This window comes from Salmo salar, chromosome 11 (assembly GCF_965601325.2).
Source record: "Salmo salar chromosome 11, fSalSal1, whole genome shotgun sequence".
Taxonomy (NCBI): domain Eukaryota; kingdom Metazoa; phylum Chordata; class Actinopteri; order Salmoniformes; family Salmonidae; genus Salmo; species Salmo salar.
The window spans coordinates 123,886,841-123,905,512 of record NC_138301.1 but is presented as its reverse complement, the minus strand read 5'-3'; the positions used below and the strand labels follow the sequence as shown (position 1 = coordinate 123,905,512).

Here is an 18,672-nt window from a genome sequence, read left to right as displayed (position 1 = left end):
TTCCATTGTGTTTTAATGTCAGCTCTAGTGTTGTTGTGTTTCCATCAGGACACTAAAGACTGTTGCTTTGTGAGAAGGTGTTAAAGTTCACAGTTCTTATGTAAATGACAATTAAAAAGTACCAAGTTAGAGCAGGTCCGCCGGAGCCATGGCCCAGTGAGGGATGGGTGCCGGCCCGCGTAGATGGAAACAGAAAAGTCTGAGCCTTTTGGGTAAAATAATAGAGTAAAACTCTGGGGTAAATCACTGGGGTAAATCACTGGGGTAAATCACTGGGGTAAATCCTCAGTGGAAATGTGCCATTAGAAGAAAGGCACAACATGGCCGCCCAATGGCATCCGACCGCAAGGCGCTACAGAGGGTAGTGGGTACTGGGTACAGCCCAGTACATCACTGGGGCCGAGCTCCGTGCCATCCAGGACCTCTATACCAGGCGGTGTCAGAGGAAGGCCCAGTACATCACTGGGGCCAAGCTTCCTGCCATCCAGGACCTCTATACCAGGCGGTGTCAGAGGAAGGCCCAGTACATCACTGGGGCCGAGCTCCGTGCCATCCAGGACCTATATACCAGGCGGTGTCAGAGGAAGGCCCAGTACATCACTGGGGCCGAGCTCCGTGCCATCCAGGACCTCTATACCAGGCGGTGTCAGAGGAAGGCCCTCAACATTTGAAAAATACTCCAGGCTGAATTTAATCAACTAATATCAGGTAGAAAGTGTGAAGAAATTGAAATGAAGATAAATATACATTTGTTAATAATATATTCTCTAAAACTATTTTTCTTCAATCGCAGTTATTTCAATATTGAGCATTTAGCAGTGCTATTTTGCTGATTTTTTTGGTCTAAAACAAGAATATAAGCAATATGGAATTAATGACAATGTTCCCATGTCTAATATAACTGCTACATTTACTGTCAATATAGCATAATCATTTTTTTTCCCAGATTGCATTTCGGCAAAGACATTTTGCGATGCGAATATTGGGTAGCGACTGACACAACCTGGTTCAATTTGGATGCCGAGGGAAAACCAGTTGGGAAGCACTGTCTTGAACACAGTGGTCTACAGTAACTAAGTAAAAAATACTTTAAAGTACTACTTACATTTTAGCAGACGCTCTTACCCAGAGCGACTTACAGTAGTGAATGCATACATTTCATTTTCATTTCATACATTTTTATTTTTTTATTTTCATATTGGCCCCCCATGGGAATCGAACCCACAACCCTGGCGTTGCAAACACCATGCTCCACCAACTGAGCTACAGGGAAGGCTGGTTTTTGGGGGTATCTGTACTTTACTATTTACATTTTTGACAACTTTTACTTTTACTTCAATACATTCCTAAAGAAAATGTGTACTTTGTACTGTCATACATTTCCCCTGAATACTCAAAAGCACTCGTTACATTTCGTATGTTTAGGCAGGATAGCAATATAGTCCAATTCACACACACATATCAATATAACACATTGCTATCCCTACTGCCTCTGATCTGGTGGACTGTAAATGGTACCTGAGTGTTGGGCTGTGCACCTGGATGTCAGTAAATAAAAATAACTAAAAAAATACATTGTGGCATCTTAATATGTATAGTATTTACTTTTACTTTTGTCACGCCCTGGCCATAGAGAGGTTTTTGTTCTCTATTTTGGTTAGGCCAGGGTGTGACTAGGGTGGGCATTCTATGTCCTTTTTTCTATGTTTTTGTATTTCTTTGTTTTGGCCTGGTATGGCTCTCAATCAGGGACAGCTGTACTTCGTTGTGATTGGGAGCCATACTTAGGCAGCCTGTTTTCCTTTGGGTTTTTGTGGGTAGTTGTTTCTGTTGTGTGGTTTGCACCTGACAGAACTGTTGGCGTTCGTTTGTTTCTGAAGTTCAAGTGTTTCGTATTATTAAAACTTCAATATGAACACTCACCACGCTGCATCTTGGTCCCCTCTGTCAGACGAGGTATGTGTTAATGTACGAGGAGAGGTATGAGGAGAGGTATGTGTTAATGTACGAGGAGAGGTATGAGGAGAGGTATGTGTTTATGTACGAGGAGAGGTATGAGGAGAGGTATGTGTTTATGTATGAGGAGAGGTATGTGTTTATGTATGAGGAGAGGTATGTGTTTATGTACGAGGAGAGGTATGAGGAGAGGTATGTGTTTATGTATGAGGAGTGGTATGTGTTAATGTATGAGGAGAGATATGTGTTAATGTATGAGGAGAGGTATGTGTTTATGTACGAGGAGAGGTATGAGTTAATGTATGAGGAGAGGTATGTGTTAATGTATGAGGAGAGGTATGTGTTTATGTACGAGGAGAGGTATGAGTTAATGTATGAGGAGAGGTATGAGTTAATGTATGAGGAGAGGTATGTGTTTATGTACGAGGAGAGGTATGAGTTAATGTATGAGGAGAGATATGTGTTAATGTATGAGGAGAGGTATGAGGAGAGGTATGTGTTTATGTACGAGGAGAGGTATGTGTTAATGTATGAGGAGAGATATGTGTTAATGTATGAGGAGAGGTATGTGTTTATGTACGAGGAGAGGTATGAGTTAATGTATGAGGAGAGGTATGTGTTAATGTATGAGGAGAGGTATGTGTTTATGTACGAGGAGAGGTATGAGTTAATGTATGAGGAGAGGTATGAGTTAATGTATGAGGAGAGGTATGTGTTTATGTACGAGGAGAGGTATGAGTTAATGTATGAGGAGAGATATGTGTTAATGTATGAGGAGAGGTATGAGGAGAGGTATGTGTTTATGTACGAGGAGAGGTATGTGTTAATGTATGAGGAGAGGTATGAGGAGAGGTATGTGTTAATGTATGAGGAGAGGTATGTGTTAATGTATGAGGAGAGGTATGTGTTAATGTATGAGGAGAGGTATGAGTTAATGTATGAGGAGAGGTATGAGTTAATGTATGAGGAGAGATATGTGTTAATGTATGAGGAGAGGTATGAGGAGAGGTATGTGTTTATGTACGAGGAGAGGTATGTGTTAATGTATGAGGAGAGGTATGAGGAGAGGTATGTGTTAATGTACGAGGAGAGGTATGTGTTAATGTACGAGGAGAGGTATGTGTTAATGTACGAGGAGAGGTATGAGGAGAGGTATGTGTTTATGTACGAGGAGAGGTATGTGTTATGTACGAGGAGAGGTATGTGTTAATGTACGAGGAGAGGTATGTGTTTATTTACGAGGCGAGGTATGTGTTAATGTACGAGGAGAGTTAAATATACTTGCGTATGAGAAACCAAACGGCAGCATTAATGTTTGCCTTGCATTCCATGCTGACGTTAAAAGAGAGACAACAGGCAGAATTGTGCCCAGAGTTTTCCCTTCTCTTCCACCTACACTTCATCACAACACAACTGTCACGGTTGTCGTCGGTTAAGGAGGACCAAAATGCCGCAGGTATGTGTAAACTCATCTTCTTTATTTTATGGAAAGAAGGAAAACCCAAAAATAAACACACCGACAATAAACAGTCCTGTAAGGCTTGATGCTATACACAGAACAATCTCCCACAATTAAACAGACAAACACACCCAACTAATATAGGACTTCCAATCAAAGGCAACACCACACAGCTGCCTTCAATTGGAAGTCCACCCCAATTAACCAAACATAGACATACAACTAACTAGATCAACATAGAAATACGTAAACAAGGAACAGTGCCCAAAAACCCCGGAATACTTAAATCAAATGGCCTTTTTAGAAAAACACCACCCCGAACCACATAAACCAAATACCCTCTGCCACGTCCTGACCAAACTACAATACCAATTAACCCTTATACTGGCCAGGACGTGACAACAACGCAGAAAGGTGCCATCATACTAGGTCATTTAATTTAATAATTTAATTTAATCATACTAGGTCATTAAATGCTTATGACGATTTTTCCAAAATTATAGTAAGATATTTTGGCTACAGAAGTGCTGTTTCTTATCGAAATGACATCGACTTACAGTGAAATGACATCAACACATACTGGAGGAATTACTGGCCAGTTAGAGTGGCTAGCTTAGCTAACGAGCTAGCTACAGTGGCTAGTGTAACTGGATTGGTTATGTTTCCACTTGCCTCTAAAGAAAGGTGTATTCAATGTTCAAGCATTCTTATTGGTTGGTTCAACTCTGATGACAATAAGGCGTGTTGTGATTGGCCCCGCTTGCGGATCGGGGGAGATCGCGAACGTCAGGTCTTCCCAGTATGAAAATGTGATGCAAGGGGTAGGTCACGTTCTGAATACTGTTTGATATTTTATATTTTACAATATGTACAAGTTTGCTGTACATTACTGATTTATACATGTGTGGGTATATGGTACCTGTTAGGGATTGAGGGGATTTCTGGGATGTGCTTTGGCATATGATTGCTGTAGATAAGTGTTAGCTAGCATACACTGATGTAATGGTCACATAAGCCCACTGCTAACACAGTTGTCTTCATGCTACAGATTTTACCATCGACAGCCATCAGTACCATTAAGCCCTGCACAACTAACGTGCTGTTTCCCATTTAACAACAGGTATTTACACATGTTATATTTTGTATTGTATTTTTGTATTTTGTTCGTCCCAGTATGAAAATGTGATGCAAGGGATTTTGCCATCGACAGCCATCAACATCATTAAGCCCTGCACAACTAACATGCTGTTTCCTATTTAACAACATAAATAAATAATGGTCAACTGGGACCACTGGCTGAGGGTGATTTATTTGGACAAAACACAACACAAGGAGAGTACGATTAACATCTGTTACACTAGCTTAGCTAACAAACTAGCTACGTCACATCAACACATACTGGAGGAGTTACTGGCTAGCTACAGTGGCTAGCTTAGCTAACGAACTAGCTACGTCACATTAACACATACTGGAGGAGTTACTGGCTAGCTACAGTGGCTAGCTTAGCTAACGAACTAGCTACGTCACATTAACACATACTGGAGGAGTTACTGGCTAGCTACAGTGGCTAGCTTAGCTAACAAACTAGCTACGTCACATTAACACATACTGGAGGAGTTACTGGCCAGTTAGAGTGGCTAGCTTAGCTAACGAACTAGCTACGTCACATTAACACATACTGGAGGAGTTACTGGCTAGCTACAGTGGCTAGCTTAGCTAACGAACTAGCTACGTCACATTAACACATACTGGAGGAGTTACTGGCCAGTTAGAGTGGCTAGCTTAGCTAACGAACTAGCTACGTCACATTAACACATACTGGAGGAGTTACTGGCTAGCTACAGTGGCTAGCTTAGCTAACAAACTAGCTACGTCACATTAACACATACTGGAGGAGTTACTGGCCAGTTAGAGTGGCTAGCTTAGCTAACGAACTAGCTACGTCACATCCACACATACTGGAGGAGTTACTGGCCAGTTAGAGTGGCTAGCTTAGCTAACGAACTAGCTACGTCGGTCAAGGTGAGCATCACCAGAACGACACATCCACGAACCACCAAAAGCCGTTACAGAGATGGAGGGATATTCCTAGCTGTCTCCATGTCCCCGCGAGAGGACGGCGTGAAGAGACTCTAGCCCCGCCCCCCTGTCAGTGGCTGACAAAACAAGAGAAAAACTGTTGATGCACATCCAAATGTCAAACTTGCCCCTGGTGTATTCTCCTATTCTAACTCTCAATAGTATTGAGACCCTGACTGAGAAGACAGCGTGCCGGCCCGGCACTGCCCTGTCCCTTTGAGAAGACAGCGTGCCGGCCCTGCCCTGTCCCTTTGAGAAGACAGCGTGCCGGCCCGGCCCTGCCCTGTCCCTTTGAGAAGACAGCATGCCGGCCCTGCCCTGTCCCTTTGAGAAGACAGCGTGCCGGCCCTGCCCTGCCCTGTCCCTTGGAGAAGACAGCGTGCCGGCCCTGCCCTGCCCTGTCCCTTTGAGAAGACAGCTTGCCGGCCCTGCCCTGTCCCTTTGAGAAGACAGCGTGCCGGCCCTGCCCTGCCCTGTCCCTTGGAGAAGACAGCTTGACAATAACCCGGGGCACGCATGGACCAACTCACAATCCACTCTAACGGGGTGTGTGTGCGTCTGTGTTTAAAAAAATATATATATATATTTTTGTTAATTTTTATTTAACTAGGTAAGTTAGTTAAGAACAAATTCTTATTTACAATGAAGGCCTACCCCGGCCAAACCCTAACCCGGACGATGCTGGGCCAATTGGGCACCGCCCTATGGGACTCCCCAATCAAGGCTAGTTGTGATACAGCCCAGGATCGAACCAGGGTCTGTAATGACATCTCTAGCACTGATATGCAGTGCCTTAGACCGCTGCGCCACTCATGTGTGTGTGTGTGTGTGTGTGTGTGTGTGTGTGTGTGTGTGTGTGTGTGTGTGTGTGTGTGGTGTGTGTGTGTGTGTGTGTGTGTGTGTGTGTGTGTGTGTGTGTGTGTGTGTGTGTGTGTGTGCGTCAAAGCATTTAGAATTTCAATTAAAATGTGTTTAGATTGTAAACAACAGAATATGTTAATTCGGCTGTAACAGTTTTTAAACATATGAACACATTTATTCAGCATTTAGTTTTAAACACTAAGGATGTTGTTTTAACACAATAGGATGTAGAGACATATTTTCATATTTCCCAGCATGCCTTTCGAGGAAATGTGAGAGATTACCCACCCATGACTGTGTTGGTTGTTAATGACAGAGATATGGTTGTAAACCCTTACAACCACCTGTTAGACCTTTCTTTACATATGGCTGAAATATCTTTGATGTTGTGGTCTGAAACAATACATTTTGTTGGTAAACGTTCCAAATGTCGACAAAACAAAATACAGCTGGACAAGGTGGGATATTTTTGTGTCTGTAAAAATGAGTTATGCGAGAAATGGCGGTTGACACTTTTTATGCGCAAATATTGATATAATAATCATCCTATCGGAAGTAAACTTGGAATCACGCGATAACAAGGTGTGTGGTTCTCCCACTACGACTCGGAAAAGCTTGAAGCTTGCAGTTTATTAGGCTACAGATGAAATAAATAATGACGAACTTCACAGGGTGGTGAAAGTGCACGGTGATTGTCACAAACGTCGTAATGATCAGACCAAACTGCAGCAGGGATGTGAATCATCTTCTTGATTTATTAAAGAAATGAACACTGACCAAAAGAACGACGAAAAAAAAAAACAATCCTGTAAGGTAAATATACTATACATGGAACAACCACCCACAAAACACAAGAGAAAATAAACCCACTTAAATATGGCCTCCAATTAGAGGCAACGACAACCAGCTGCCTCTAATTGGAGGTCGTTCCCAAAACTAACATAGAAATAGACAAATTAGAAAACCCACATAGAAATAGAAAACAAGAACATAAACCAAAAAAAAAAACTAAACACACTAAACAAACACACCCTGCCACGTCCTGACCAAACTACAATAACAAATAACCCCTATTACTGGTCAGGACGTGACAGTGATGCTCCTTTCCAGTACATATCGAGGGTCTTATTCTGATTACATGATGATCGATGCTTGGCTGCTGTTTGACAAAATCAGAATGATCTCGATCTTGTGTCCGTGATAATGTCATGATGTAGGCTATACCTGCACTGATCAGTAGAGGCTCCTCAGAGGAGGAAGGGGAGGACCATCCTCTTCAGTGAATTTCATAAAAAAATCCAAAATGGTAAAACATTTGAAAAGTTGTAATCTTTACATAAAACTATACTAAATATATGCACGTCACCAAATAATTGATTAATAATTGATTAAAACACACTATTTTGCAATGAAGGTCTTCAGTAGCCTCAACAGCACTCTGTAGGGTAGCACCATAGTGTAGCCGGAGGACAGCTAGCTTCCATCCTCCTCTGGGTACATTGACTTCAATACAAAACCTAGGAGGCTCATGGTTCTCACCCCCTTCCATAGACTTACACAGTAATTTCAGAGGACATCCTCCAACCTATCAGAGCTCTTGCAGCATGAACTGACATGTTGTCCACCCAATCAAAGGATCAAATTTAGTACTGAAAGCATAAGCTACAGCTAGCTAGCACTGCAGTGCATAAAATGTGGTGAGTAGTTGACTCAAAGAGAGAAAGACAATAGTTGAACAGTTTTGAACAAATTAATTTCTTCCAAAATGAAGAAGGAAGGGAGAGAGAGAGAGAGATTTCATAAAACATTTTCGCTTTCAGTTTCACTTAATTAGCTAGCAAATGCCGCTAGCTTGTTTAGCCTGCTCAAACAGAGGGATGCTATGTTAGCTAGCTGGTTATAACAGAGGGATGCTATGTTAGCTAGCTGGTTATAACAGAGGGATGCTATGTTAGCTAGCTGGTTATAACAGAGGGATGCTATGTTAGCTAGCTGACTATAGCTATCCAACACTGGAACTCTTCCAAGTCAAGGTGAGCTTCTGGTTTTATTAATTTATTGCCACCGGGGCCCGCCGGTGTAACTGCTAAACTGTTTGCTGACTGTACACTGTACTGCATGATTGTAGCGGGTTTACTAACGCGTTAGTTCTATTAGCTATGTTGACTATGAAGTTACTTTAGCTAATATGGTGACAACGATGTTGGCTGTGTGTAGCGGTTATGATATGGATTGGCTTGGAAAGTTTTTTTTCGCCTGGTCACATACAGCTGACGTATTGTTCATTGAAGTCCACAAGCGAAGCGAAAATGTGAGAGGAGGAGAGCGCATAGATGCGAGAAGGAATACAACGTGGCTGCTATGAAAGTGAACTGTGTTTTACGTGTGATCAGGGATGTATTCATTCTGCCGATTCTTTTGAAAAGCGTTTCTTAAAACGGAAGAAAATTGAACAAAAAGGGGGATAAAAATACCTGAATTTGTCCAATAGAAACTCTCGTTTGTAACTGTTGGACTAATGATTACACCCTGGATCAGCTAGATGCAGGCCAGAGTGTGCAAGGCGGTATTGAATCTGTCACTTTCTGTCCATGTCACTCTCTGTCCATGTGTCACTGTCTGTCACCTCAAGAAATGTCTCTCGACCTGTGTGGATCTACATTGTAATCTTCCATTCATAGGCTAGGTTGTAGCAACCTCATGATGGGTACAGGGAACATTCTAGTATCATGCAGTATCCTAAACCCATCACTGTTACTTTGAACTGGGTGAATATGAATGACAGTATCCTAAACCCATCACTGTTACATTGAACTGGGTGAAGGACCAGTATCCTAAACCCATCACTGTTACATTGAACTGGGGGAAGGACAGTATCCTAAACCCATCACTGTTACATTGAACTGGGTGAATATGAATGACAGTAACCTAAACCCATCACTGTTACATTGAACTGGGTGAATATGAAGGACAGTATCCTAAACCCATCGATGTTACATTGAACTGGGTGAAGGACAGTATCCTAAACCCATCACTGTTACATTGAACTGGGTGAATATGAAGGACAGTATCCTAAACCCATCACTGTTACATTGAACTGGGTGAATATGAAGGACAGTATCCTAAACCCATCACTGTTACATTGAACTGGGTGAATATGAAGGACAATATCCTAAACCCATCACTGTTACATTGAACTGGGTGAATATGAAGGACAGTATCCTAAACCCATCACTGTTACATTGAACTGGGTGAATATGAATGACAGTCATCCAGTATTCTGTAATAGAAATAAGGCCATGATCATGTAAAATAAATAATTGTCCTATAACGGCATTCGTCGGACGGAGTGGACCAAAGCGCAGCGTGGTAAGTGCTCATGATTTATTAAACAAAGAAACACTCGAACAAAAATAATAAAACGAAAAGCCAACAGTTACGTCAGGGACTCTGTGGCTCAGTTGGTAGAGCATGGCGCCTGCAACGCCAGGGTTGTGGGTTCAATTCCCACGGGGGACCAGTATTTAAAAATGTAATAAAAATGTATGCACTCTACTGTAAGTTGCTCTGGATAAGAGCATCTGCTAAATTACTAAAATGTAGGTACAAAAAAACAGAAAATAACTACCCACAAAACACAGGTGGGCACATTTGCTAATATAACGCAACATTTTTATGTTTTTACAAAAACCATCAGTAGAGTTGAAAAATGCGATAGAAACCATTTATCTTGTATCTTGATGGTTTTGTTTATTCGGTACATGGAAATGTATTTTTATGTGTAATATCATCATCACGCATAAAAAAATTTTTTATCTGCAACAAGTCAATTTGATAGAAACACATCTCTGGTGTGGAAAAGGCTTTAGAATATTCGCCGGAAAATCTGTCGCCAATTTGGACGGAAACCAACGCGATTTAAAATATTTCTTGAATCAAATGTCCTGTTCAGTTGAAATGTTGGTAAGGTAAAAAGACAATCCTAACTCTGAATAAATGTTGCTAAGGTGACAGACAATCCTAACTCTGAATAAATGTTGCTACGGTGACAGACAATCCTAACTCTGAATAAATGTTGCTACGGTGACAGACAATCCTAACTCTGAATAAATGTTGCTACGGTGACAGACAATCCTAACTCTGAATAAATGTTGCTACGTTGACAGACAATCCTAACTCTGAATAAATGTTGCTACGTTGACAGACAATCCTAACTCTGAATAAATGTTGCTAAGGTGACAGACAATCCTAACTCTGAATAAATGTTGCTACGGTGACAGACAATCCTAACTCTGAATAAATGTTGCTAAGGTGACAGACAATCGTAACTCTGAATAAATGTTGCTACGGTGACAGACAATCCTAAGTCTGAATAAATGTTGCTACGGTGACAGACAATCCTAACTCTGAATAAATGTTGCTACGGTGACAGACAATCCTAAGTCTGAATAAATGTTGCTACGGTGACAGACAATCCTAACTCTGAATAAATGCAATGGAAAGTCACATCAATTTCTAATGGATACACTCTAAACGGGACGATGGGGAAGTAAACACTTGTGTTTCAAACCTGAACACAAAGGAGATAGAGGTATTCTCCTGGTTGGAGACTAGAAAAACCTGACTATCATGTTTAATCTTGCATTTTAAACGCCTCTGTTTAAAATGAGAACACTTATTGGCTAATCTTTAAGTTTTAAACACTGACGTTTAGGTGATAACCCTGTAAGACACTAGCAACGTCTCAGTCCGCGTGTGGTGTGTGTGTGTGTGTGTGTGTGTGTGTGTGTGTGTGTGTGTGTGTGTGTGTGTGTGTGTGTGTGGTGTGCCATTCAGCATTCCATCGTGAGCAACTTAATTAATTTCCAGTCTGTCTCATCAGGGCTCCGTTATCTCCCTAATCGGTTCAGATCTGCCTGACCGCAGTCATCCTCTCCACTCCTCTCCCTCTCCTCTCCACTCCTCTCCTCCCCCCTCTCCACTCACCCCTCTTCCCCCTCCACTCCTCCCCCTCGCCTTGCCTCTCCACTCCTCCCCCTCTCCTCCTCCCCCTCTCCTACCCCTCTCCTCTCCTCCACCTCTCCACTCCTCCCCTTCTCCTTTCCTCCCGCTTTCCTCTCCTCTCCTCCCACTCGCTCCTCTCCACTTATAAACTACAACCAAAGAGACTGAAGCGTAAAGTTACAACCAATGCAGATATAGCCTATAGGTTTTAAATACATTAGACATGTTATGGATCAAGATGTGTTCAACAGTTGCCTTATGAACCGGCTGATAGCATCCTTCATGACAGACACTGTGTGATGGAAAGCGGTCTGAATGAGACTCCTAGTAACCTTATAATAATCTTATAATAAAAGCCTACACCTGCGTATAGCCTTCTACAAACGGTCCTAATAAAAAAGGGCGACGGAGACTAATACAAGCGTAACGTCAATAATAAGGTTTTAAATGTCTCTTCGTGATGTGGCCTCTATTCATGTTTCATATCTAGTAGCATCAGAAGAAAGAAAAAAAGAACATGACTGATGCTAGAATCCCCCCCCCCGAAGAATAGACGGACCGCCGGTACCACGATTTCATTTCCTTCCTTCCTTCCCTCCGTCTATCTATTGCATTCCTCCATCTCTCCGCCTCTCCGCTGACTCCAGCCCTGTAGCTAACGGAATGCTATTTCTGTCTTTTCACCTTCAGCGGCTGCATCAATAACACCACGGTGGTAGTGCGAGGAGAGGAGGCTGGCCACGCAACGCTCGCTTCTGTCCCTATAACGTTAACGTTTAATATATTTTTTGTGTTGTTGTTGTTGTTGTTGTTGTTGTCGTTGTCGTTACAATATGTTTCTGATCTGTCCCTATTCCGTGACGTAGCCTATATTCTCGTTGAGTTATTCGGTTACCGGATGCAGGCCGTTACTGCAGCCGATATGAAGGGCACCGTGGAGAGGAGCCCTGCTGCTAACGGGCCTCTAACTGGCATCATAGAACGTCATAGAACCCTCTAACTGGCATGTAGAACATCATAGAACCCTCTAACTGGCATGTAGAACATCATAGAACCCTCTAACTGGCATGTAGAACATCATAGAATCCTCTAACTGGCATGTAGAACGTCATAGAACCCTCTAACTGGCATGTAGAACATCATAGAACCCTCTAACTGGCATGTAGAACATCATAGAACCCTCTAACTGGCATGTAGAACATCATAGAACCCTCTAACTGGCATGTAGAACGTCATAGAACCCTCTAACTGGCATGTAGAACATCATAGAACCCTCTAACTGGCATGTAGAACATCATAGAACCCTCTAACTGGCATGTAGAACGTCATAGAACCCTCTAACTGGCATCATAGAACGTCATAGAACCCTCTAACTGGCATGTAGAACGTCATAGAACCCTCTAACTGGCATGTAGAACGTCATAGAACCCTCTAACTGGCATGTAGAACGTCATAGAACCCTGGCATGTAGAACGTCATTTCTGAATGGGCTTAAAAACTATATGTATGTTTTGTCTGAATCAAATGCAAATGGATACGTCAAAGTGCATAGATGTCAGGGCTGACCGTGCGCCTGTAATTCCCCCCCCCACCCCCTCCCCCAATCTCTCTCTCTCTCTCTCTCTCTCTCTCTCTCTGTCTCTCTCTCTCTCTCTCTGTCTCTCTCTCTCCGCCTTCTCTCTGTCTCTCTCTCTCCTCTCTCTCCCCCTCTCTCTCTATGTGTACCCGCTGGACACAATGTCAGCAAGCTCACAGAGAAAACAGTGACGGACACACGGCATCGGTAGACATACTTACAATTCCTTAATGATCATTGCGGTGGTGATGTCTTATTCTCACGAGGGAAGGTTAGTGTTAGGATCCCGAACAGTGTCTTCCCCTCCGTCAGACTCTCTCTCTCTCTCTGTCTCTCTCTCTCTCTCTCTCTCTCTCTCTCCCACCTCTCCCCCTCTATGTCATTCTCTACCTCCCGTTTCTCTGTTTTCCTCAAATTCACTTCCTGATCGAGGCCTCGCGCGGTAACTAGGCTACAACCGTGTTCGTGTGTCGTCACACAGGCAACGTGACGTCAAAAAAGAAAAAAACGAGGGGGATGGCGATAACACCGAATCGGTTTTGCTGCTGAGGGTCTGAGTGGGTGCTAGGAGGATCGTCAGGGAAAGAGGAAACCCGGAGTGGTCGATCCTGTTGTGATGTCACAACAGCTGGGGAGTATAATCCTCCGACCAGATGGAGATCACGGGCTGGCTCAGTGTGTGTGTGTGTGTGTGTGTGTGTGTGTGTGTGTGTGTGTGTGTGTGTGTGTGTGTTGTAAGTGTGCGGTGTTGGCTGGCTGTAACCCTCTGAGTCTTCACTCATTATCATCATCTTCATCATACCCTCTCTCTGTCTCTCTCTCTATCTATATATATATCTCTCTCTCTCTCTCTCTCTGTCTCTCTCTCTCTCTCTGTCTCTCTCTCTCTCTCTCTCTCTCTCTCTCTCACTCTCTCTACTTTACATTTTCAATTAAAGGGCTTTATTGGCATGGGAAACATATGTTTACATTGTCAAAGCAAGATAATAAATAAAAGTGAAATAAACATACAAAAATGTATAGCAAACATTACACTTACAACAGTTCTGTTTTTTTGTTAATTCTTTCCAATGTGTCAAGTAATTATCTTTTTTGTTTTCTCATGATTTGGTTGGGTCTAATTATGTTGCTGTCCTGGGGCTCTGTGGGGTCTGTTTGTGTTTGTGAACAGAGCCCCAGGACCAGCTTCCTTAGGGGACTCTTCTCCAGGTTCATCTCTCTGTAGATTAACGCTTTGTTATGGAAGGTTTGGGAATCGCTTCCTTTTAGGTGGTTGTAGAATTTAACGGCTCTTTTATGGATTTTGATCATTAGCGGGTATTGACCTAATTCTGCTCTGCATGCATTATTTGGTGTTTAACGTTGTACACGGAGAATATTTTTGCAGAATTCTGTGTTTGTCCATTTTGTGAATTATTGGTTTGGTGAGCGGACCCCAGACCTCACAACCATAAAGGGCAATGGGTTCTATAACTGATTCAGGTATTTTTAGCCAGATCCTAATTTGTTGGCATAGAATGCCCTTCTTGCCTTGTCTCTCAGATCGTTCACAGCTTTGTGGAAGTTACCTGTGGTGTTGATTTTTAGGCCGAGGTATGTATCGTGTTTTTGTGTGCTCTAGGGCAACAGGGTCTAGATGGAATTTGGATTCGCGGTCCTGGCAACTGGATCTTTTTTGGAACACCAGTATTTTTGTCTTACTGAGGTTTACTGTCAGGGCCCAGGTCTGTCAGGGCCCAGGTCTGTCAGGGTCCAGGTCTGTCAGGGCCCAGGTCTGTCAGGGCCCAGGTCTGTCAGGGTCCAGGTCTGTCAGGGCCCAGGTCTGTCAGGGCCCAGGTCTGTCAGGGCCCAGGTCTGTCAGGGTCCAGGTCTGTCAGGGTCCAGGTCTGTCAGGGCCCAGGTCTGACAGAATCTGTGCAGAAGATCTAGGTGCTGCTGTAGGCCCTCCTTGGTTGGGGACAGAAGCACCAGATCATCAGTAAACAGTAGACATTTCACTTTAGATTCTAGTAGGGTGAGGGCCGGGTGCTGCAGACTGTTCTAGTGCGCTCGCCATGTCGTTGACATATTTTTTATTTTTTTATTTTTTTATTTCACCTTTATTTAACCAGGTAGGCAAGTTGAGAACAAGTTCTCATTTACAATTGCGACCTGGCCAAGATAAAGTAAAGCAGTTCGACAACATACAAAAACACAGAGTTACACATGGAGTAAAACAACTTACAATCAATGATGCAGTAGAAAAAAATAAGACTATATACAATGTGAGCAAATGATGTGAGATAAGGGAGGTAAAGGCAAAAAAGGCCATATACAGTGCAAGTCAAAAGTTTTGACACACCTACTCATTCAAGGGATTTTCTTTATTTTTAGAATAAGACATCAACACTATGAAATAACACATATGGAATCATGTAGTAACCAAAAAAAGTGTTGAACAAATCTAAATGTATTTTATATTTGAGGTTCTTCAAAATAGCCACACCTTTGCCTTGATGACAGCTTTGCACACTCTTGGCATTCTATCAAATCAATTAAAATGTTGGGTGACAAGCTAAATATCTTCAGCCTACTGAGGTTGAAGAGGCGTTGTTGCGGTGGTTTGCGCTTTCAGTTTTGCGCGAATTCCGCCATCCATCCACGGTTTCTGGGTAGGTTTTAATAGTCACAGTGGGAACAACAATGCACTTCTTGATGAACGCACTTACCGAGTCAGCGTGTAGGTCGATGTTGTTCTCATATTCCAGTCTGTGTGATCAAAACAATCTTGAAGCGTGGCTCTCGTCACTGGTACATCCTGTTTGAGTTTCTGGACGGTAGGAGCAAGATGGCGTTGTGATCGGATTTGCCGAAGGGAGAACGGGGGAGGGCTTTGTATGCATCGCGGAAGTTAGAGTAGCAGTGATCTAGGGTCTTACCCATGCGCATAGTGCAATCAATATGCTGGTGGTATTTAGGGAGCCTTGTTCTCAAATTTGCTTTGTTAAAATCCCCAGCTACAATAAATGCAGCCTCAGGATATATGGTTTCCAGTTTGCATATAGTCCAGTGAAGTTCCTTGATGGCCATCTTGGTGTCTGCTTGAATGGTACACAGCTGTAACTATAACTGACGAGAATTCTCTTGGTAGGAAAATGGCCGACATTTGATTGTAAGGAATTCTAGGTTGGGTGAGCAGAAGGACTTGAGTTCCTGTATGTTGTTATGATTACACCATGAGTCGTTAATCATAAAGCAGACACCCCCCGCCATTTCTCTTCCCAGAGAGGTGTTTATCTCTGTCGGTGCGATGCAACCAGAGTCATGAGGTAGTCACCTGGAATGCATTTCAATTTCCATGTGTGCTTTGTTTTAATTTAATTAATTTAAATTTTATTTCACCTTTATTTAACCAGGTAGGCTAGTTGAGAACAAGTTCTCATTTACAACTGTGACCTGGCCAAGATAAAGCAAAGCAGTGCGACACAAACAACAACAAAGAGTTACACATGGAGTAAACAAACGTACAGTCAACAACACAACAACAAAAAGTCTATATAGTGTGTGCAAATGGCGTGAGGAGGTAAGGCAATAAATAGGCCAAAGTAGTGAAGTTATTACAATTTAGCAAATGAACACTGAAGTGATAGATGAGCAAATGATGTCCAAGTAGAAATACTGATGTGCAAAAGAGCAAAAAAGTAAATAAAAACAATATGGGGATGAGGTAGGTAGATTGGATGGGCTATCTACAGATGGTCTGTGTACAGCTGCAGCGATCGGTAAGCTGCTCTGATAGCTGCTGCTTAAAGTTAGCGAGGGAGATAAGTCTCCAACTTCAGCAATTTTTTCAAAATCGTTTTTGCAAATCGTGGCAGCAGAGGACTGGAAGGAAAGGCGGCCAAAGGAGGTGTTGGCTTTGGGGATGACCAGTGAAATAAACCTGCTGGAGTGCGTGCTATGGTGGGTGTTGTTATGGTGACCAGTGAGTTGAGATAAGGCTGAGCTTTACCTAGCAAAGACTTATAGATGACCTGGAGTCAGTGGGTCTGGTGACGAATATGTAACGAGGGCCAGCCGACGAGAGCATACAGGTCGCAGTGGTGGGTAGAATATGGGGCTTTGGTGACAAAACGGATGGCACTGTGAAAGACTGCATCCAGTTTGCTAGGTAGAGTGTTGGCGGCTATCTTGTAAATGTCATCGCCGAAGTCAAGGATCGGTAGGATTGTCAGTTTTACAAGGGTATGTTTGGCAGCGTGAGTGAACGAGGCTTAGTTGCGAAATAGGAAGCCGATTCTAGATTTAATTTTGGATTGCAGATGTTTAATATGAGAAGGGGAGTTTACAGTCTAGCCAGACACCTAGCTATTTGTAGTTGTCCACATATTCTAAGTCCGAACTGTCCAGAATAGGGATGTTAGTCGGGCAGGCGGGTGCGGGCAAGCGATCGGTTGAAAAGCATTAATTTAGTTTTACTAACATTTAAGGGCAGTTGGAGGCCACGGAAGGAGTGTTGTATGGCATTGAAGCTCGTTTGGAGGTTAGTTAAAATCTATGGGCTAGGTGGGATGCTTGCGTCCCACCTACGTAACAGCCACTTGCAGCCTGTGGCGCGATTTTCAAAACCTTAAAAATCCTATTACTTCAATTTCTCAAACATATGACTATTTTACAGCTATTTAAAGACAAGACTCTCGTTAATCTAACCACACTGTCCGATTTCAAAAAGGCTTTACAACGAAAGCAAAACATTAGATTATGTCAGCAGAGTACCAAGCCAGAAATAATTAGACACCCATTTTTCAAGCCAGCATATAATGTCACCAAAACCCAGAAGACAGCTAAATGCAGCACTCACCTTTGATGATCTTCATCAGATGACAACCCTAGGACATTATGTTATACAATACATGCATGTTTTGTTCAATCAAGTTCATATTTATATCAAAAACCAGCTTTTTACATTAGCATGTGACGTTCAGAACTAGCATACCCCCCGCAAACTTCCGGGGAATTCGCTAACATTTTACTAAATTACTCACGATAAACGTTCACAAAAAGCATAACAATTATTTTAAGAATTATAGATACAGACCTCCTCTATGCACTCGATATGTCGAATTTTAAAATAGCTTTTTGGTGAAAGCACATTTTGCAATATTCTAAGTACATAGCCCAGGCATCACGGGCTCGCTATTTAGACACCCGGCAAGTTTAGCACTCACCATAATCATATTTACTATTATAAAAGTTTGATTACCTTTTGTTGTCTTCGTCAGAATGCACTCCCAAGACTGCTACTTCAATAACAAATGTTGGTTTGGTCCAAAATAATCCATCGTTATATCCGAATAGCGGCGTTTTGTTCGTGCGTTCCAGACACTATCCGAAATGGTAAAGAAGTGTCGCGCGCAATGGCGCAATTCGTGACAATAAAATTCTAAATATTCCATTACCGTACTTCGAAGCATGTCAACCGCTGTTTAAAATCAATTTTTACGCCATTTTTCTCGTAGAAAAGCGATAATATTCCGACAGGGAATCTCCTTTTCGGCAAACAGAGGAAAAAATCACAAAGGCGGGGGCGGTCGGGTCACGCGCATAAGCCCAGAGTCCCTTGATCGGCCACTTGAGAAAGGCGATAATGTGTTTCAGCCTGGGGCTGGAATGACGACATTCTGTTTTTTCCCGGGCTCTGAGAGCCTATGGAAGACGTGGGAAGTGTCACGTTAGAGCAGAGATCCTTAGTAAAAGA

The 18,672-nt window shown here is 42.7% G+C and overlaps 2 protein-coding genes across 2 annotated transcripts in view; both read right to left on the bottom strand.

Annotated features, from left to right (window-relative positions):
- LOC106563942 (phosphatidylinositol transfer protein alpha isoform) overlaps positions 1 to 13,515 on the bottom strand; it is a 72,695-nt gene extending 59,180 nt beyond the window's left edge. Inside the window, exon 1 of the mRNA XM_082957595.1 lies at positions 13,157 to 13,515. Within this exon, the coding sequence (XP_082813721.1) occupies positions 13,157 to 13,173 (17 nt within the window). The 5' untranslated portion in view covers positions 13,174 to 13,515. The remainder of the gene's footprint in view (positions 1 to 13,156) is intronic.
- LOC145859277 (uncharacterized) overlaps positions 1 to 18,672 on the bottom strand; it is a 296,534-nt gene that overhangs the window by 258,637 nt on the left and 19,225 nt on the right. The window lies entirely within an intron of this gene.